Source organism: Hakea prostrata, chromosome 7, assembly GCF_041222555.1.
Source record: "Hakea prostrata isolate BN-2017 chromosome 7, UWA_Hpros_2, whole genome shotgun sequence".
Classification (NCBI taxonomy): Eukaryota; Viridiplantae; Streptophyta; class Magnoliopsida; order Proteales; family Proteaceae; genus Hakea; species Hakea prostrata.
The window spans coordinates 5,245,945-5,268,585 of NC_142606.1; the positions used below are offsets into that span (position 1 = coordinate 5,245,945).

Here is a 22,641-nt window from a genome sequence, read left to right on the forward strand (position 1 = left end):
AAAAATTAAAATCAAACATTTATCACAACCTTTTATTGGTATAAAAGTGCACTTCTGTGCACAGTAAAGAGGCATAGACAACAGAGGATTTTTTTTTTCCAATAAGGATTGCATTTCAAATTTTCTTTGCCGGATCCGGGCCGGGGCCGGGGCCTCGTGAAGGCCGAAGGCCAAAGGCCGAGCTTAAGACCCAACTGAGAATTGGTGGGTCGCAACTTGATCCTTTTCCTTGGCCTCATCCATGGTTGAGACTGGTCATACAGAGTACGTCCGAGCCCTTTTTTTTTTTTTTTTTTTTTTTGGGGTAATACTTTTTGTTTTTTTTGGGCCCTGGTGAAAATTGAAATACATACAAGCTCCCTAGTCCCTACCAGAGTATACAAATAAACTAACGCCATTACTTGATTTGACCTTAATTCTTGAAGTCCCGTTTTGCGATCTTCGGCTAAACCTCAGGATCGACAAATACTCTCTATCAGGTAAGTCTTGTTTCTTCGATTAAGTTCGATCATCGATATCCTTTTTGTTTTCTTTTTGTTTTCTTTTGCTCAGCAATAAACCCTAATTTCTGCTGATTAGTTTGGTTTTGAGATGTAGAGGGTTTTGGGGCTTTGCTCCTAGTGTATCAGTGAATTAATGACTTCCTATCAGTTTTTGCAGATGGTTTTTTAGGGTTTTTCGATCTCGTTAGGAATCGATGTTGCCATTTTAAGTGGTGATATATAGGAGAAGGAAAGCTTCGAGGATCGACAACAATGGTGGATATATGGTGGTCCCTTTTGGGAGCAGCAGTTCCGGCTGTTATTGCTGGGCAAGCTATAAGGATGAAGAGAAGGCATGCGGAAGAGGAGAGAATGAAGAGTGGTCGCGGAAGGGAGAAGACTTCCGATGAAATATTCGTCTGCGAGAGAGTTTGTACTTCGAAGAGAATGCTGAAGAAGGTCGGAGGATTCTCTAAGGACACGAGTCCTGATACCTGCGTTACCGTCTGTGGTGTGTCACAGATCGATGCTTGCAGTGATGCCTGTGCTCGCACCGTCTGTGTTAATCAACATCAAGTTCCCAACTGGAATGACGTTTGCCTTCGCAAATGCCAGAGCGAATGCCTCAAGCTTTCTTCCTATTCTTCTTAGGAACGTTTCTTTGCTCTTTACTGTCGATGTAGGTCATTTGGTATCGTTACTGGCTTCAGTTCACAGCTGGGTTTTTTTCCCCCTTCTTTCCCCTGTTGTTAAATCTGCAAAATGGGCTTCCATTTCTTTTGCATCTGAAACAAAATGCAAGCATCAAGAATTTTGTTGATACTTAGACACTGCGCAAATCATCCATGCGGAAAAAAGGTCATAGGTGCAGTAGTTTATTAGCTCGGATCATGGTCTTAATTATTGGAATCTCCCTCTGCTTCATTGGTGCTTTTTTTGGATCAAGACGAGATGAGATGGTTTCATTGCAGAGAAATCCCAAGATCATTTTAATTCATACTCTTTATAAAGTCTTTGTTCTAAAGATAGGTGTAGGCTACTTGTTAAGATCTTCCATCGTGCAAACCCTAATGTAGCATGGCCGATCAGAAATTGGATTGGGATTGATGATCAGAAGTTGTTTGGTAGCTTGAAATCTGTCAAAATCATCGAAAATTTTCATATTTGTGATTTCTAAGTGCTTTTGGTTCAATAAACTTACTCTCTTTTGTATTTTTTTAGTACTCTTTGGTTCAATAAACTTGGGGGTTATCAAGAAGCATTCTATTACTGTAGAAAGACCAGGAGTTTTTAATGGTGTGTCGATTCTACTATGTACCAGCCAATCTGCCCAGAATTTGGGTTGGTTGAGCTTATCAGGATACCGAACTGTGTTTGGTGTATAGAATAAAAGTTTTGGGTTGAGGGAGCTGAACTGCTAACAAGAACCCTTCAGGTTTCCGATTAAATCCAAAGGATTGATTGAGTTCTGATGATACCTGAGCTCTGTAAATACTGCTATCAACACAGAAAAAATCATCTGTCAATGGTCACTAATCCAATTTATCTGTCATGAAGCTCAATAACATTTCATGCAAAACAGAATCAACAAATACAAAATCCTCATTGTAAAAATACATCAATCAATAAACAACAAGATCTGTAACAAGAACAATACACTGCACAAAATGGCTCAAAGGTACAATTCCAACTCCTGCATGGCAATGACCTAATTGAATTTCAGTCACCAACTCCACCTCCGGCCATAATAACTGTTAACCACTTCTAAGTTGACACTCACACTACCTCATACCTGGGTCTGTCTTTTCCATTTACGGGATTGAATCAAGAAGAAGCGCGGCTTCAACCTTGATGCCAGTCCTCGACTGCATGTACCAAGACGATCATGAGATGTCGCACTGGTCTGTGGTGAGAACTAATCTTTCACTGGCCTTGCTTCGAAGCCCCCTTCGGCTCGCTTTATTAGATTGTAAGGCATGTGAGTCCCAAGAAGTTTATCCCAAATAGGAAAGAATGGCTGAGAATAATTATATTTTAAACCTTGGAGTTGATGGTGAATGTCATGGTAGGCACTGTTATTCTGGAAGATGAGATGGAAGATGTTGCCAGGTAACCAAAGTCCACAGTGATCATCAACAGTTTTAATAACGGCGAAGCAGAAAAATATCACGGCAGTACGTGCAGTCATTCCAGACACCAGAAACGAGATAGCACCACCGAAAGTGTCAAGCAAGAGACCCTCAAGCGGGTGATTGTAAAGAGCCCCAATGGCATAAGGTACAACTAGCCTATGATGCTGCGAGTGGACAGTACGGTAGAGGAACTTGTTAATGTGCATATACCGATGCACAAAGTACTGCCATGTGTCCATGACCACCATCGCAACAAAGATCTGCACAAGTTGAATGAGAAGTGAGGGCTGAATTGGGACTCCGGATGAACTTGTCTTCGAGGTCAACTGCACCACAAGCCAAGAAAATATGATCTATTCATCTCCCATCCAGTCATAGATAGATATAAATGCAACAATAAGCAATACCAAGATGCATCATGATTCATGATGGACATTAATGGGCTAAGAAATGTCAACCTTAATGAACTGATAGAATGACAGGTATTCCAATAAAAATAGGTGATCAAGAAGCTAAGTAACATTGTCAAATGAAATGTAATGTAGTTAGACCCAATTTAACACATCATTAAACATACTACATACTTTCACTTCTCACCCACAATGGTGATCGAAGCACTACCAGGGGCTTTAACAGATATATCCCAAGCTATCCCAACAGGTATACTCAACTTACACAGATTATTGCTGATGCAACCAAATTTCAGTCCACAAGGCCACATCCCTTGTCAAGAGGAACCTTGGGATGATAGGAGCCATATTCTACAGTCTAGCATTACCGAACCAATAACACAAATGGACAAAGCTAAAGATATGTCAAAATCCAGTAACCTAATTGCAAAAGAAACATTTCAGTAGAAGGATGTAGGCCAGTTACAGGAATGTAAGAAACATACAAATTGAAATGTATTAAATAGTCCAATAGTCAACATAACAAAAATTAAATGTTCTCTTAAAGAAGCTTAGGGGATCACTGATGCTGTTTTTCTTCACATTTTTCCTTCACCTAGAAGATAAGTTCTAGGTGAAAAGTACTGACAAAGGAACCAGAAAGTACATATATTTGTAGTTTATAGACAAGTCAGAATATTCTCAATCTAAGTCAATGTATAATTTCCTGGTTGTCGAGGGAATAATCACATCTCCGTAAGTGTGTATACCCTATTGTGGACTTAGATTTTTCAGGACCAGAAAAATAACTGACATATTTGCACTTCATTGTCCAGATAGAAACATAAAGATAGTGACCCCGGGGGGGGGGGGCGTTTGATGATTGCAGGACAGAAAATAACAACTTTGATCACCAAGAACTTTGTTTAATATGCCCTAAGTTGAAATCTGAAACACTGTCCACTTGATTTTCACAATCTAATATGATCTACATGTGCTATCATCATCTTATAATTGGGAATCTTCCAGGTGGTGACGGCCTTAGTTGAGAGTGAAGTTATAATGTTTACACCTACAAAAAGTATATAAACGATCAAGTGTGAATTGACTTGTTATTTGTTCACCATCTGATGGCTTCTTTGGCCCAAGAAATAACCCACCATCATCTGATTGCCTTCCCCCATGGACCACTGGTTCTTTGGAAGCAAAGCAAAATTCTTGGGAAGGCTTTTCATTTGCCATTGGCTAAAGAAGAACGATTTTTTATGAGCAAAACTCCTCTCAAATAGCATTACAAGAATGTGGTGCCTTCAGTTTCTAGGTTGGGATTATTCTCCAGTGATTTCAAAGATGATTCTCATACCGATATCCCAGAAGATTGGAATTGAGGACACCTAGACCTATCATGGAATGCTATTACCTATAGTAACTCTTTTGCTAACCTGACCCCCAAACAACCACCAGCACAAAAGGAAAAGGAAGATGATGGATTTTGATAAATCGCCTATTTTTTAGATGGTAAGAGGCTGTTCCAGTTTATCTATTTGAGGTACCATGGGGAGATGATTCTGATCCAGTAGAGGCTCATGGGTTGCTTCAAAACTTTTGCTTTCTCAAGGCCCTACCTGTCGATTTTTCTCCCATCCTGTGTCAAATATGTGTATGATTTGATCCCAAATTTCTCTTTCCACTATCTATGGAATACTATTACCTATAGTAACTCTTTTGCCTAACCCGATCCCCCAAACAACCACCAGCACAAAAGGAAAAGGAAGATGATGGATTTTGATATGTTGTCTAATTTTGAGACAGTAAGAGGCTATTCCAGATTATCTATTTGAGGTCCCTCATGGAGGTGATTCTCATCCCGTAGAGGCTCATGGGTTGCTTCAAAAATTGTGCTTTCACAGGGTCCAACCTCTCGGCTTTTCTCCCATCCTGCAACCAAATATGTGCATGATTTTATCCCAAATTTCTCTTCCCACTACCTATAGGGAAGGAACCATATGCAGATTCAAAATTTTAAAGAGTTTGATCTCCATTACCATTAAGGAGTAGCCAACTAAAAATTCCCCTACTTCTAGAGAAGTAATACTTCTGAGAAACTAAAGTAGCAAGAAGCTGAGATTGCTTTGGGCTTAAGAGTCATAATATTCTAGTGGGGTTTAAGCCTGGATTTTCACAACTGAAACCATACATTTGCATGAACAAAATTTCAAGTCCAATAGACAGAGGAACATACATTTCAGTTGATAACCAAGAAACTACACAATGACTCTAGGCTTAATAAAATCTCTGTTCTACAATAAAATTAGGTTGCTGCATATATATGGCTATTGGAGACCAGGAGCAAATAAAATTGCTTTAAAGGAATATTCCAATTCATCAAGTAACAAGAAAATATGAATGGCAATAATGATCAGAGTTCCGGTACTGACCAAGAAGAGCACCTGGGCGACAGCTACCTGAACTAGTTGTTGTAGCAAAACACCCTTTATCACTTTTGACAAGGGCACCAAGTTCTTCTCGTCTTCCTCTTTTCTTGTATGCAAACGGAAATGATCCAATGGTGGTAATAGTTGATAAACTCCACCGTATAACCAGTAAACTACAACAGGTGCGATGGTGCCCATCGCTTCATCACTCAAATATCCTTCCCAGAAAACCATCTTTGAACCAATGGACTGAAGGTTAAGATTCGTAGTAAATCAGAAACTTCCTTCGCCCAAAAGAGAGCCCAGACCAAGTTTTCCTTAAAATTGCGTTTTGGTAGCGATTTCGCAGCAAAATCGGTTGTAACTTGCAGATCTCTCGCTCGTTTTGAAAACCCAACAAACGACGGAGGTTTCTTCCTCAGATCTATGCCAGCATTGGGTGCAGATGTAGGGATTCAGATGGGAAGAAAAATTTCCATTTTTCATCATCAGGACATGGACAACAAAGGATGGATGACAAGGAGCGGTTTACCGTTGCGATTGGAGAGAATTTGAAAAAGAAAAAAAAGGAGAGAAGAATCCGACAAAGACTATCTGGGGAGGTGAAGTCAAATGAGTTTGAATTGAGAGAAGACACCCAAAAAGACAAACAGTGACAACGATTTTCTCCTCTCGTAGAAACACTGAATTGTTGCTTAAAAATTAGTATTTTTCTTGACAAGAAGACTCGGGAGATTACTGAGAGGGGAATTCAAAGAACCTTCGTCCCTGTTTTCACACTTCAGAGACGAAACGTTCCTCTGATTCCCCCACCGCTGTGTATCCCCTATCCACGGCAGTAAGGACCAATATCTCTCTAGCTTCTGTTCTTCGTCAGGATTTTTCTTTTTCTTTTTTCGTTTTTATATTTTTACTAATATAATGTACTAAATATATTTCGAGGAAAACTGAGATTCAACATTTTCTTTACCAAAAAAAAAAAAAATTCACCATTTTTGGAATATATTTTGAAAACTGGCTAGGTTTTTACATTTACCCAAAAATATATATATATTGCTTAGTGTAGCAGGTGTTACATGATACGCTGTGGTGTCCAATTTTAGATTAACACCACGTGAATTTTATTAAATCTTAACCATACAAAAGATATCAAATTGGACAGCAAAGAATGGAATCCTCGTTTAAATGGAAGGTAGACAAGATGCTTCGGTGCTCAAACGTGATATTGCCCTACTAGTGGATGATATCCATGGTGGCTTGAGTTTTGTGGGTAGAAAGGTTTTGGGCGAAGTGGTGTGTATTGTGTCTATCCCTAGAGTACTAATGGACAGTCTTTGAGGCGAGGGTCTTGTTTTGCTAGAGAGCCTGAAGTGGACCAAGGATAATAATTTGACCATTATCATGGCACAGATAGATTGTTTATCCCTTTTGGACACCATCTTGGACGCTAACACACTCAGACCTATCACCATGAGCTCGATTCTAGCGAATATAAAAACTCTAGCGATAGAGTTTAATTATGTTTCTTTTTTGTTTGTCCTTAGGGAGGTGAATGGTTTTGCTCATTTCCTAGCCAAGAGGATGTTGTTTATTGAATGTAAGACAGTGTGGCACGTTTACACTCCTTGGATAATTGATCTTTGTATTTAATTTCCCTTGACTTAAGCCTTCTAATGATTAATTATGTTTACTAAAAAAAAAAAGTAAAAAAAATCAATTTGTTGATGCGCCTCTAGAATGGTGGTAGCAGCATGTTACGTTCTCCCACTCCACTACCCAACAAAAAAAACTAAATTTATTCACCACATAAAAAGCTTCAAGAAGTGAGTTGGCAAAGAAAATAAAAGAAAAAAAAATTTGGGTAGAATAAAAATAAATTTCAAAACTATTAAAAGTCATGGGACCACCATCAAAAGATTGCTGAGTCCATATAATTACTAGCACCTCTTAATCAATAGGTACAGACTTTGTTTTGGTAAACAGTACTTCATTCATTAAAAAAAGAAAAGTACAGACACAGCTGCATGAAAACACAAGGTTCACACTAAACCAAGGAGCGGAAAGCGACTAAACTGTCATACATGCAATAGAAAGGGTCATCCTAAGTAAGGGATGTTTCAAAGCCCAATATAACCTTAGAAATAATGCTGCAATAAAGACAGCACCAAATAAACACCAACACCCACATAGGGGAACAAAATACACGCCTCAAGGGCGGACAAACAACACGCCTCAAGGGCGGACACAAAAGTCGTTCGATTGTCGCAGTGGTAACATCAGAAGTGCGGAGGAGGGTCAGACCTGCCATCCGGCGCTACCGTAAAGGCATTCAAGCTTGCCGCAAAGAGACTTGTATCCAGATTTGAAATTTCTCGACGGTGTTCACCAACAGATTCGTGCTACCTGTGTGTTACTCCTCCACTCCACTAATATGAAGTTATCAGTTCCCAACAAAATATCATGGGCCCACAGACCAACGTCCGATACTGAGGGCAAATTTGAAACTACATTCTAAAAGTTCTAGCAAACGATAGCAGGAAAGGAGAGAAGAAAAAAGAACAAATTGAGTAGAACTCAAAATAAACTTTTATTTACATACAGAGATCATAAATGTACAGGAAAAGTCCCATCCAGTTTTCAGAATCTTCAGATTTGGAAAGACTTAGAAGGAAAATGAGGCTATTCCACTGACCCACATTGAAGGGGGAAAAAATTAAGAGAACCTACAATACATGGTAGCTGCTTTTAAGTTGTAGCAGCAGTAATCCACAACCAATCCCAGAGTATTAACTCAAATCAAACCAAATTCATGAACAAGTAGAACCTTATGGACAGTTTTAACCTAAGGACTATAAACACACCCTTACCCGAACCACAAATATAACATTTGCAAGTTGCAATTTTATACCAATCTAAACTTACATCCCATCAATGGACTTCGACAGACTTCCACCAAGGAGAGACATAAGACCCCCACCATGGACCCTCCCTTCAGGAACCATAAAATCAAAGGTTCTGTTCCCACTACTCAAGTTGCTTCCTTCCTCCCCTCTATCAGGAACCAGCAGCGCAGAAGAGGATGATGATTTCATTGGGGGAGGAACAAATACTTGAGGGGGAATAAACCGTTGTCGTTTTGCTGGTTTTTCGGGTGAGTCGATGCAGCAATCAGAAATGGCACTTAGTCCAGAAGAAGAGTATTCGTCCAAGCTGCTTCCCACTGTCGAAGCTGACACAAGCCCACGGAAGAGTCCGGACCCAATCGTTCCACCATTGCTAGCCTCTTGGCTCTGGACCATGTTGCTATGAGCTGCACATAGCCCACTTTTTCCCCTGGCAAATTTCTCACATGTTCCCTGACCCCAAGTGCACCGTTTCCCCCCTCCATGAGCCTTGCAAAAATCTGTGCTCCCTTGCGCACTCTTCCCACAGTTCTCAAACCGGCATCGCTTCCCACCACCATGTCTGACACAACAATCTGTGCGACCACGAGCACTCTTGGTGCAGCCTGGAACGGCACACCTCTTGCCTCCACCATGTGCAACACAGTAATCAGTCCCACCATGTACACTCTTAGGGCATATGCCTCCACCCTCATACAGGCAGCGCTTCCCCCCACCATGCCCCTTGCAGAGCGGTGTGCTTCCTTCAGCACCTTTGGTGCACCCAACAAATATGCACCGCTTTCCCCCACCATGGGCCTTACAATATACGGTGCTACCCTGGGCTCCCTTGGTGCATCCAGGTTGCTGGCACCTCCGGCCACCTCCGTGAGAAATGCACAATCCCGCCTGCCCCTCGGCACTACGCGTGCACCCTTCCACCTTGCACCTTTTGCCCCCTCCATGCCTAATGCACAGTCCCGACTTTCCCCTAGCTGCCTTGGCACATCCTGGCTGACCACAACGCCTACCACCTCCGTGTGCTATGCAATAATCTGTCTTCCCTTCAGCGCTTTTGGTGCAGCCCAGATGCTGGCATCTCCTGCCTCCTCCATGAGCCTTGCAGTATGCAGTTCTGCTCTCAGCACCCTTATTGCATCCTGGTTTCTGGCATCTCTGCCCACCTCCATGGGCAATACAGAGACCTGATGCCCCCCTTGCTCCCTTTGTACACCCCTCGAACTTGCACTTCTTAGGGTGGTGTGTCCGATGACCTGCAGACTCGGATGCAGTGCCTGTTGAGTAATCTGTGGTAACTGAAGGCTCAGGACTCAAGTGGAGATGAGGTTGCTGGGTGTTGGTCCCACATTCTAAAAGCTCACGAGTCTGGAATAGAACTTCACTGCTATCCAGCCTAGGAGCCAGGAGAAGGGATGGCATATAGCCACCTGATTTCTTCGCTGAAGTTGAACCCTCATCAACAACTGGAATAAACTGTCTACTTTGGCTTTGAAGGCAGGAAGTAGTGACATTGCTTAGAGACGAAATTGATTTTTCATGCATTACTGGATCATCTCCAGTCCCTCTAGAAAGGCCAAGTTTTAGGATATCTGAATCACCTGCAGCTGATGAAGTTTGGAAAGAAGTCGTGACAGATTCCTTGCTTTTTCTTGTCCCAACTGGATAATGCTCATCACTGTAGGAGCTTGGGGCAGGCCCCAATCCAAGTACTAACCTGCAACCATCATCGGGAACTTTAGCAGAATTTATACCATGGTTACTGCCAGAATCACCACATCTCACAGAACTAAATGTCCCATAGCCTAAACAGTCCAGGCGCAAAGCAGTATCACCAAAATTGTCATTTTTTTTCAGTTCGCCTTTACCAAGAAACACCACATCCATCTTGTTAAGATCCATTCTCCGTATGTTACAAAGTAGCTGTTAGAAAAATAGCAATAAACAGAGGGTCCAAGAGCACGTCCACCAGACTTCAAGGCCTCCCTAGAAGATAAACCATACAACCAAGCGATTGTGGGGATTTATGTAGAAAAAATAAATATCCAAAGAACTTGAATATGTGACAACCACCACTAACAAATCCTGAAGTGTCCGATCTGTCCATTTTCACTGATGAAGAACCAATTACTGCCTTAATGCAGAACACTTAGTCCAAAGATTATCTTATTACATTTGTGTGGAAGAACACTTCATGAGAAAAGTCAAGATCGAAAAGTAGACAGGACCCATGGCATCTTTTTCTGTCCAAGAATTCTTAAGTTTCTTTAAACCTGAAACAGGAAAAATATACATATAAGAACTCCAGCATAATAATTCACCAAAGATTCTAAACATACATTAAAAGCCGTATTGAATGTCTGTATTTCTTTTTCTTTTTTTTTTTTGGGTAAAAGAATGTCTGTATTTCTTGCATACAGAGGCCAGAATCAGACATCAGAGTAATTTTTAGTTGATCAATTGAAAAGCCACATCAATACCCAATGGCCCCAGTCTAAAGCGCAACTACCTAGACTATCTGAAGCCTAGAAAAAGAACCCACCATAGAGTCCTAAATCTGAACCATCTAACCTGGAACTAACAGATTAGCCAGCAAAATAGTAAGCATGAAGAAAGGCTTCATTTATTTCAATTAAAAATAAGTCATGGTCATCCTATTGAAATCAAAAGGCAAGTATATTCGTATAAAAGGCACATATACTATTATCCCAAAGTGCAACACAATAAAAAAAATAATAAAAATTTGAAAAATAACTTCCTACCAATTTTCTGGATGTTATTTCTCCAACAGAGTAGCTCCTCTGTTTGGTTGGTCACTTTAATGGAAAAGGGAGCCTTGGACCAGAATGCACCTTATACAATACCATTTGGTCATACAAAGATCTTGGATCTTCACATAAAGCATTAGAATCAGTTTAGTGGCAATAAGGCCAGAAAAACAAGTCGTCCACAAATATGCCCCCAGCCCCCAGCCCCCAGCCCCCAGTACCACATCATCAGTAAATGCTACTGGAGCACACCAAGATCAGGCTTCAGGGACTCTTATGAGTGGTACTTGCTCTAACCCTAGCTAATATCTCAAAAAATAAAAAATAATTAAAAGAAGAAATAACATGAAAGGTTGCACAAACATACATGCACACAAAGTTAAAAGATTTGCCATATAAATTTCCACTCATTTCCTACAGATCTCGTAACCAAATTCATTAGAAATTTCCCTCAATAACTTGGAACAAACAAATCCCTGTCATGTTTCAATATGTAAGAGAAAATCATGCAATAAATAACCTCAAGCATTGAATTTTCGAAAAGCACAGAACTTGCTTTCTTGTTTCATCTAAATTTAATTCATCCAGAAAAGAAACACTTAGTCTGAATTTTTATTGTTATTTCTTGGGAGAGGGACTTTTGGGTTTTTGGAGGGGGGGGGCTGTTTATGGACTTTAACTGTAGAGTCTCTAATGACAATCAAAATTTAGCAACAGACAATTCAAATCCTAAATGCTATGCTTATGCAAGAGACAATACTTAGATCAAGAGTAAAAGCCATATCAGGAAAATCAAACACTCCAGATGGATGGTCTAGAATTATGCATTCTCAATAGATTTCAAACATACACACTGTATCCACTGGTTGATGGAGTTGAACTACATAGCATCTTAACCAAAAACTACTTGTATAAATATTGAAGGATTCACCAAGTTATCATAACAACATTACATTGGAAATATTAATCCTTCGAACTGATCAAGGGAATGACTCTACAACTACCAAAGGGAATAATTTTCTGTGATTAAAAGTGACAGTGATAAAACATAGAATATGAACAATTCAGACCATAATGATTTCCAGCTTTTAAAACGGTTTCAAAGATGACTTGCCTCAATCAATTTAACAATCATATATATGAGGGAGTTCTCCTCCTATGTGAGCCACCATGTTTTACAACTTCAACAAGCCAAAAACATGGTGGGCAGAAACCTGACCAATTTTATTTTTCACCAGACATTTGTTTTGGAGATGTAGTGTCGGATACATGTATGTCCAAAGAAATGAATTATAACACTAGTAAATCAAATGAAACAGTAAGGAAAAACCAAGAATCGATATAACAATAGGTGAAAGTTTTCCCTCATCAGTGGGGGAAGAAAAATCTAATGCCCGCTGATGACATGACCATATGATGTTAATCTTGTCCCATCAACAAACTCCCACCACTTGAATTCGAAAATTTATTCCCCTTGTCATCTACGGCACCAACAGCCATAGGCAAGGACTCACCTAAACTATAAGCAGTAAAATACAATCGAGTCTATCTGAAAGTGAAAATAAATCAGACTATTATTCCATCTGACAATATCTGCACAAAATATTGAAACTTACAATGAAACGGCAATACAAGTGATAAGATGCATGAAAACCTTTTCTACAAAGTAAAGCACCAGCAGAGCTCCAGTTCACATACAAGAGATTTAGTCTACTCAAAAAGAAAACAAAAATAGTCATGCCAGTAGTATGCAGACTACTGATAAAACAATAATAAGAAAATAAAAAATAAAAGACTTGATAAATCTAAACTATCCATTAGTGAATCCACTAACTAGATGAACTAAAGCAGAAAACTGCTGCCAAATAAACAATCATAGCTTAAATATGCATTTCTTTGTGGCATTTTTTTACCATTTTGTCTTTGGAATCTATTGTACAACAAAATTTCCACATATTAAATCTCAGAGCTTATCTATAATGTGGATGACCAACTAATGAACAATACAGACATACTTCTTATTGGGCTGTCATGAAGTGAATACTCCCAGGTATTTCTTTCTTTTCTTTTCTTTTTTTTTTTTTTTTTTTTTTTTTGGGGGGGGGGGGGGAGGTGTGTGGAAATACTCTTGGACCTTTCAGCAGAACCATAAATATGCTTATAATATTATCCAAACAACTAACTCTGGTATGTATATTCAGATGTATCATCAAGCTTCTAATAGTCAACATGTTTAGGAACAGGCCCATAGAAGTGGATAAAGATAAGAACGGTTAATAACTTTAAACATAAATTTATATAAGTGTGTTCAAAAGAAATAATACCATCCAAGTTACAAGAATCTTTATAACCTCCAATTTTACAAGATCACGACATTGAGGTCTTGAGGACCTGACTTGAAAAACAAACTCGAGATACAGAACAATAAAAAGAGGGGGAATTTTAAAAGACATGAGAAAATTTCAGAAGCTAACTTATTCCAATTCATGAAATAAGAATGCAATGGAAGACACAACCGTTGTTTGTCTTATTGGTTATCATCTCCAATCAAGTATCAAGAGCAAAAAGGCTTGATGAGATGGCTCATAATTAATTATAATCAACCTTCTTCGAAACTCAATGCAACTCCTAAAGCATAAATATCAAATATAAGAATAAGAGTTGAGAATTGCTACAGATCTAGCAGGTAAACAAATAGCTAATCCTTGCTAGTAACAAGTTTACAACTTTAGTTACTCCACTGAATCGTTAGAAGGTTTAGCTGCTGCTCCAAGTAGCCTATCAGAGTACGCAACTCAAAAATTCCACAGATCCAGGAGATCAAAGCTGAAAACACTTGAACAGGCATGATTTCCGACTCCCAAAAAAGGAAAAAAAGTCAGAAACGTAAAATAACTATCTAAAAAGTAAGCTACGGAGATTTAATGAACTAAAATAACAAAATATAGAAGGAAAACAGATCAAGACTTAATATTTTGACGAAGGGGCTTAAACCAAAAGAATACTAAGTTGGACACGGAATCACCAAACAAAATTATCAACAAATAAACTACTGAATTACAAAAATTCTAAGCAGAAATCAATAAATAAAAAAATCTCGAACCAGCATATAGAAATAATCGAAATGGAAAAAAAGAAAGAAAAAAACACTATGTATATACAGGAGCTGAGCAATCCTTTGTTCAGTTAATTAGCAGATACAAAAACAAATAATTCTCAATTCACTCAAAAACCAAAAACAAAAGTAGATAAAGATAAACCTCAAACGCATGTAAAATTCGCAAAACGAATTCACAAATAGCTCAGATAAAAAGTAGAAGTTGGAAGAAGAAGATACCTCACAGATCGAGACGACATGTAGCAAATCCAGGGGAAGATTAGCAGATTGAAAAGTGATTGAAGAAGAAGAAGCAGAAGAAGCAGAAGAAGCAGAAGAAGCAGAAGAAGAAGAAGAAAGCTGAGGAGACGAGGAGAAAAGAGCTAGAAAGAGGGCTGCACAGAGAGTATAAATATAGATAGAAAAAATGGAAAATAACAGAGCCGGCGAAGCGAAAATAGCAAGAAAGAGGAGGAAAGAAGGAAAGAGACGGGACCAGTTATCGATGATGACACCAAATTAAGTTAATTTACAAATATTAGGTCCTGCTGAGCTAATAAACGGAAAAGCTGAGCTGGCAAACGGCGACGTCTCTGACTCTCATGCTCATTTATGTTTTTGTCTGTGACGCGCCGAGCCGATTACAGTGTGAAGTCTAAAGTGGTCAACACCAGCATCAAACCAAATCCAAACCGGTATTATATAACTGAGCCAAATCAAATACTACATGACTGGTTCAAATTGGTTATAGAATCTCAAAGCTGAATTGATGAAAGAGACCCTGGAAAGAGGTTTTTTTTTTTTTTTTTGAGGTTTATCTGGACGGGCTTGTGCACACCTTGATTGTAACTTTAGAATGAACTTTGTTGTTTGCAAAGGTTAAACTCATAACATTTCCATTAAGAAGTATGGATCTTACTATTTTACCAACCCTGAATTGATTGGAAAAAAAATTCTTTAACTGGAAAAAATTGTAGGAGAAGATCGGAATTTTTTCCAAGAAAAAATGGTTTTGTATTTGTAGAGGATCCGAACTCAATTGTTCAATCCTTTTTAACACTAAAAATGGGAGAACTATTTAAGAACCTATTAATAACCCAGGTGTGGTTTGGCCTTTGGAGTATTAGTAAGTTGAATTTTCGATTGAACCAAAAAAATTAAAGGTGAGCCAATCTGAACCTTGTTTTAGACCACTGGCGGCTCCAAGTGGTCCACCCTCGCGTGCTGAACGGTTCTTTTACTCGTGTACGTAATTTTGTCTTATTTTCTTGTAATTTTAATTATCTTTTAATAAAAACATTCAAAATGTCGCGTCCGTAGAAATGGTGGAGTGCACAAAGAAAAACGAAACGGTCGAGTGCTGTCTTGTAACTGTCACCTTGTCGGCGTTTTTCGAACCCGAGTTAACGATTCTCGAAACTCAATGAAAATATGGACTTCCAGTTTTGTCGTTTGGGGGTTGGGGGAGGGAAGTTTTCGGTAATTTCACGTTGTTATGATTGGTGAATGGTGTTGGTCATTGGTGGTTAATCAGACTTAAAAATTAATATTTATTTACAAATGATTAAGGTGCGGTACAACTGTAATAAAATGTACTAAAGAAGAAAAAAGTACTACGGTTGAGGACGCCGGTACAATCTTGTAGCCTTAAACTCGGTCCACTGAACCGGCCGAGTCAGGTTGGTGTTGATCGAGTCAATAAGGCAAATTCCGATTTTTGATAAACTGAGATTTTCTTTTTCTTCTTTCTGAATTGAGAGGTTCACCTAGCCAAGTTAATGTACCTTGACCATCATTAAAGGGGGAGTGTTAGATGTAATTTAAATACAATGCGAGGCTTTGTTCCTAGTTCTAAGAGATTTAAACTAAAGCTCTGAACAGATTGGATTCAGCTCGAATGCACCAGTATCCAAATCTGAATCTAATTAGTAAAACCGTATCTAAATCCGAATCCGACTCAGACAGAAATTTAGAGTAGGCATCCGAATTCGTATCCAGAACTTTATTGGATATCCGATAATAATCTGATCCAATAAACTATTTGATTATTGATTGGTGATTGTCATTTTTTAAATTTTTTATTTCCGATTTTCCAAATTCGATTATCGATTTACTGGTTTCCGAATCTAATTATTAACCATTTTTTTAGAGAAAAATGTTTTATACTTTACTCTAACCGGATAATTTCCGATCTTGGAATATCCAATTACGGGTTTTCAAATCCGATTATCATTCCTTTTCAGATAAAAAAAATGTTAAACTTTACTCTATATGGATAAATTTTTATCCGGATATTATTCAATTCGATAACCAATTATCAGAATCCGAATCCGATTACTTAACAAACGGATACAGATATTTTTCGGTAAGAAAAATTCTAGATATGACACTTTTAAATGAATACGAATGCAAATACAGAGGCAGATTTCAGTTATCCATTTACAAATCTAATTTAAACTCGTAACATAAAAAAATACTATACAACTAAAAAGCCAAAGAGTCAAACTCATAGTGAGAATCTTCTTTACTAAAGTGTTAATCAAATCATTTGAAATATAAAGTAAAATTACATCTCTCAAATAACAAAAATTGTTCTGAATGAATCAACTAGTTTTTGGCCAATTTCCAATACTCTTTTGGGTGGCTGTAAAGTTTGTCAAGAGGTAAATATAGTGATTTAAAAAATATATAAAAAATCTCACCTTATAATTGTATTATTGACTTGAATCACTAGTGTAGAAGACACACGACCAAACACCCTTCTCTTTTTAATTTGATTATTTGACTAATATCTCTATAAAATATATAGAATAAAGTCCTAAAATATTCTTTATAGAAGAAAAAAAATGTCAAACCAACGGGGTTGGACCAAGTGGTAAGCAGTTTGGTTCGCTTAAGCAAGGTTCCGGTATCGAATCCTTGTGGAAGCAAAAAATTCCCCTGGGAGACTCACCCACCACAGCCAGATGTGCAACGCGGGTCGAACCACCGGTTTATAAAATCCGAGTTTGGCAAACGAAAAAAAAAAAAAGAAAAAAAATGTCCTTGGAAATTGATATTTGTCTTCACATCAAAGTACACTAGTTTATATTCTCTATTTTGTTCGGAAAAGGATTCATCAATTTTCTTTCTTTTCTTATCCTCCCCTACTAATAATTGTTTATTTTTATAAAATGATAAATAAAATTTTAATTATTTTTTAGCCGTTTACTTAAAGTTGGTATCAAGCTAGAATAAAAATCATCTAATTTTTAGCTGAGAAAAAATTAAAAAAAAAAGAAGAAGTTACTGGTGATTATTTTACTGGAGAAACATTCAGATATATTGTGGTGCGCTGTCCACCTATTTTTTTCTTCAGTAACGATAAACAAAAAGAAGAAGAAAAAAAAAACCATTCATTTGAAAATTCAAATATAGTGAATTGTTTCGTTACCCATCCACTCCTGTCACGAGAAGAAAAATTTAAAAATATATAGGAATCGCTTTTAAAGTAAGTTAGAGTAATTAAAATACAAATAAATTATAATCAAATTCACTTTAAGGTGAACACGTAAGTTATCTCGTGTTAACCATATTTTAAATGTACATGGTCCCATTTTCATCCAATGACAAAATGACAACACTTTAGTTTTAATTACTTCTTTCTCATAATGATGTAATGGTTGGCTTAGTTAAGACTCATCGAGATAAGTGAAAATGTTTTTTAAAATTTGTTTTCAAAATTCACACAATTTATTTTTTTGGGGAGTAGAAATTGTAAATTTTAGATACTAACCAAATGACCAATGTCCAAAATTCCCCCTCTTCTTTTGAAAACTTTTGCATAATAATAATAGTTGCAGCTATTATTAGGACCACAGGTTTCCTAGGGTCAGGGGATTCATGGTCGCTTCAATGGACCTTGCTTCAGTTCTACGTGACAACTCGAGTCGTTAGATTGAAATCTTGGTTGATAGTTCAAAATTCTGTTTGATGATCACTCGCATTTCTTTCAAATTCCTCCATTTAGCCCTCTCTTATTATAGAAAATCTCCACCTAATCTATATGAATTCTTTATGTGATCATCATTCAAATCTTGACTCCGCCGTTATTGTTATATTGGTACATATGTTCAAATTGGCTTTCTCCAGAGAATAGGAATGATTTTGGTGATGAAAAAATTGCTTTAATAAGTAAACCCTAACCCAAAAAAAAAAGTACTTAAAAAGGGTGAGTGGGACAATCAGTGTCATTACCATTATTGGGTCCTTAACTTGTTCTTCTAGTCTACTCAATCTCCTTAAAAGTCTCTTTTAGCATCAATTCTCCTGCTTACCTGTGTTCACACTTCACAGTTCAATCATTTTTCTTTTTTTCTTTTCTCCTTTAACTTTTTGCCCTCTTGAAACTTTTGTACTTCCTACCTTTCCTGGTCTTAACTGTTTTAAGTTTCAAGGCTTAGACCATAGGCTGGTATAAATAAAGAATTCATATTGATAGTAATAAGACATAGCTTTATAAGAAGGGTCTTTAAAGTTGAAACACTCAAAAGTAGTAATGCAATGAAATCCAAGATTTTTGGCCCGTTCCCCCCTTCCCTAATCATCAAACCAAGAATTGAAGCCCACGACTTCAAGGATTGATTGAGAGAGAGAGAATGAATACATGCTCTTCTGACGTTTTTTCATCATACAAGTTATGTGGATTCTATGTAGAGTCTATGTCTAAAACTGATAAAATAATTTAGAGATGGAATCTATTAGGGATAATGTACGCACAACTATGAATGGAGAAGAATACAAACAAAGCATACAAGGAGAATTTAACATGGTTCGGTAAAACCATGCCTACGTCCACAGAGAGAGAAAAGAGTTTCACTATTTCCAGGAAACCTCACACCACTCTCATACCCACAAAATGCTACACTTTGCTTGCTCTCAATCCTTATCCTCAGGATGGGTTCTCCAATCCCCAACAAGGATTGATTCTCTAATCTCCTACGAAGATTGATGCCTATAGGTTATCCCACAGAGACTATTTATAATAAAACTTAAAATCCTAATCACAATGTAATTATAGTTTTACCCCAGTAATAGTAATTGACCCAAACCCTGTTTCAATTACAAACACAACAAAAACCATAATTACATGGACCCATAAAATACAAGACACCCAAACCAAACAGAATCCCCAGTAAATCTTACGTGGGTTAGTGAAGAAGCATAAGAAAAACACATACCGGCCTCCAAATGAAAAGGTAAACCTTATTCAACAGAAGGTGTCCGAAACGAATCGAAGCGTAAACCCAAAATTTCTTAAACTTACTATTTCTACGTAAGAGATAAAAGCAGATCGACAAATTTAGAAATCATATCTCTAAGTTACCTCCCAAACCAATCCCATTCATATCATTGAATAGATTTGTCTAGTTGTGGACTTTGTGACTGGTAGGTTGCTTGCAAATGTCAAATGTGGAAACTTGTTGGGCTTTTCCTTGGAATGATAAAAATCTAAATACTGGGCATTTGCCAAAGAAGCAAATTCCTTGAGGCTTCAGCATTCATTCTCTAATTACTTTTCTCAGGAATAAGAAAGACATAAAATTGACCAGAAAAGAATAAGAAAGACAATCAATTCTTGCTTTTGGTGAAGGTGACTCTCAATGCATTAACGTCGTTCATGGCTACATCTTCAATGCTGGTGCCTGCCGTCTTGGTTAAGTGGCTTCGATTATTTCCAAGCAATGTGTCACTGTCCTTTAAAAGCCAAAATCGACTCTTCCCTTATTTCTTTTCAACTGCAATCAATATAAACTCATGGTCCACCCTTGCTTTAATAGTTTGGGGAGTAACCCTAAATCCATAAAATAATATGTAGTTGCCATCTGCTTTGCTTCATGCCTCTTCCTTCAAATGTTTCAAGTTTATATTTTAACTCATAAAAAAATAAATAAAAAGATCACTAAGTAATAAACATATACATATACATAAGTTGGATATAAGTATACCTTTTCAAGTCTGTTACATCATACATGCTTTGGAGGATAAGATTTGTGAACTATTTTAATAGAAAGTCATTTCTAAACTCGTTTAGGGATAGGTTTTGAATTCTGTTACGTCGAGACAACAACGTCTTAAAGTGTTAAAACAGCCTGACCCTAATTCGAAGCTTTGGAGGAGACCAAGGACTTCTTGTTCATTACACTAGATCTCGAAAAGTAGGACTTGATCATTTTGCAAATAATTATCAAATTTAAGAAAAACCCGTAGAAATTGTATGAAATGAACCTTCACAAAAAAAAGAGCATAAAGCCACTTGGTTTGATTCAACCATATATTATGACCCTTACCTCTCACAAGCACTAAAACAGTAGAATCCTTTGTTAGATCTTGCGTGTAGTAGTATATACATTCATCTAGACTCGACAAACAAGGTTCAAATCTTTCAAACTTTTCAACACTAGCGTATGATTTCCTTAGGGCTTGTTTGGTTACATGAATCCGAGATTTCAAATCTCTAAATTCATGAGTCTGAGAATTATACCCGTTTGGTTGTAAAAATTTCTAGATTCATGAAATCTAGATATTTACCTTTTTACACTATATAAATTTGAAATCTCCAGACTCATGTAACCAAACAGGCCCTTAGGCATTAATCTATTTGTCCACGTATGATAACACCTTTTCAAGGTTAGGCTGTCATGTAAAGATCAGACAGAGCGACATTTAATCATAATAATTAAAAACATCCATCGAAAAAATGATTTATCTACATTAAAATTAGTCAACTGAAAATTTTAGAGATGAAGCAGTGAATCCTAAAAAAGGAAACTCACTTCTCAATTAAAAAAAAAGACAAAAATAAAAATTTGAGTGTGCGTCATGTATTGCTCAATATCAATATATTTTTCAGAATCGTTTCACCACAAGCAATTTTTAACCAGTTTTCTACACTTGACTTTGACATATGATCGAGATACCATTTAAAAAAAGGTCCAAAACAACCACGTTGTGGACCCCACAGAGGTGGTCCCACACTGCACTACAATCGATCATCCACCCCATCGGGCCACGTTGTTTTGGCATTTTCCTAAAAACAGAAAGTAATACATTTTTATTGGGCTCGATCTTAGCCGTTGGATCTTATCAATCACGTGATATGAGTGATATGACGCGTAGTGGATCGAAACTAGGCCCACATGCCTGTCACTATCAAGTCCTAATGCTTACGACATCATGGGGCCCACCAATCAACCCACCGTACTTATATATATATATATATATATAAAAATCTTAATCAAAGAAGAAAGAACCAGTTATGTACTACACTACTACTTAGCCCACGCCGATGATCAGCTCAGAGTCATTGAATATTGGAACGGCTCGAAGCCGAGCCAACTTCAGTCTCTCACGAACGTGCGTGTTTCGGTCGATGCCTAGGCGCAGCGTCCGTACACGTGCCAAAGGAATCGTTTAGTTGTTTTTGCGGAGAATCTGAAACGTGGCGGTTTTTGATTAGTGAATATGGCATAAGAATCCAGGGGTGGAGAAGGTATTCAATTCGGATTCGAAAGTACATTTAATTACCTTCTTAAAAGGCTTTTCGGGATCCGCGTTACAGCCGCGTTTTCGAATCCGTAAAAGGGTAATTATTGATTTATTTCCATTTTCGTTGTCTTTTCTTTTCGTATTTGTTATTAATTTTTTTAACTCAGAAAGCGAGAAACGAACAACACCAGAATCGATGCGTATGACACGTGGCAAAATATCAGTCGCAGAGTAGAACTCGATTATTGGTGGACCCCAAAAAAACGATGAGTGTATGAGTGAAGTGACATCACGTCGATTTGTTAGGTCTTCAGCTTCTTCTAGTGGTTTTCTTTCTTGAATTGGTTGGACCAAAATATCCTCGTCAGTCCTCATCATTATTAATTTTCCATTTTAATCACCCCTTTTAACCTTTTGATAGTTGGCTCTACATTTATTCTTCCGTTGACTATCTACGTAATGTGGAACGTACCATTTCAGATTCCGTTGTCGTGGGGGAATTCAAGAATCTAGGAATCTCTCGGATTTTTTCTCCTGAGTTGGGGTCAGGATGGAGGTTTTTCTCTCTTCAGTCTTTTTAACCTTACAATAGGGGTGTGAGTTTGGCCATAACAGTCCTAACCCAATCTAAGCCTGTTGTTAGCCCAAATAGGACGTGAGCTCAAGATTTTGGCCCTGAGAGCAAGTTAGCGCCAAGGGCGGGCCTGAGATTATTCTTTGGCCTGCCAAACCCTTCACAACCTGTCCCTGATTTTTAGCCTTGACCCTAGTTCCCCTAGTCCTAATTTTGGTCTTGATGCTTGTCCCAATGAATTAGGAACATGGACAAAGATAGGACCAATTAGGGCTAGGGACAAGGCTAATTAGGGATAGGACTAATCTAGGCCAAGGACATGGCCAATAAGGGTGGG

At 37.9% G+C, this 22,641-nt stretch overlaps 3 protein-coding genes across 4 annotated transcripts; 1 reads left to right on the plus strand and 2 right to left on the minus strand.

Annotated features, from left to right (window-relative positions):
- The first annotated feature begins 393 nt into the window (after window positions 1-393).
- On the plus strand, window positions 394-2,010 carry LOC149009246 (uncharacterized protein At5g64816). 2 transcript variants are annotated; one of them, XM_089163316.1, is made up of 2 exons: window positions 394-479; window positions 652-2,010. In XM_089163316.1, exon 2 carries the CDS (start codon window positions 756-758, stop codon window positions 1,131-1,133), a length of 378 nt encoding a protein of 125 aa, XP_089019442.1. In that variant the 5' UTR covers window positions 394-479; window positions 652-755; the 3' UTR covers window positions 1,134-2,010. The 2 variants fall into 2 exon arrangements, with proteins under 2 accessions (XP_089019442.1, XP_089019441.1); XM_089163315.1 differs by having other exon boundaries at window positions 661-2,010.
- An 8-nt stretch (window positions 2,011-2,018) lies between these two features.
- Window positions 2,019-6,317, minus strand: LOC149009247 (very-long-chain aldehyde decarbonylase GL1-9-like). The gene is made up of 2 exons (XM_089163313.1): window positions 5,442-6,317; window positions 2,019-2,940 (listed from the first exon to the last, which is right to left on the minus strand). Exons 1-2 carry the CDS (start codon window positions 5,670-5,672, stop codon window positions 2,398-2,400), a joined length of 774 nt encoding a protein of 257 aa, XP_089019439.1. The 5' UTR covers window positions 5,673-6,317; the 3' UTR covers window positions 2,019-2,397.
- Window positions 6,318-8,018: 1,701 nt separating this feature from the next.
- LOC149009248 (uncharacterized) lies at window positions 8,019-14,661 on the minus strand. The gene is made up of 2 exons (XM_089163237.1): window positions 14,444-14,661; window positions 8,019-10,611 (listed from the first exon to the last, which is right to left on the minus strand). Exon 2 carries the CDS (start codon window positions 10,238-10,240, stop codon window positions 8,357-8,359), a length of 1,884 nt encoding a protein of 627 aa, XP_089019363.1. The 5' UTR covers window positions 10,241-10,611; window positions 14,444-14,661; the 3' UTR covers window positions 8,019-8,356.
- Window positions 14,662-22,641: the final 7,980 nt, after the last annotated feature.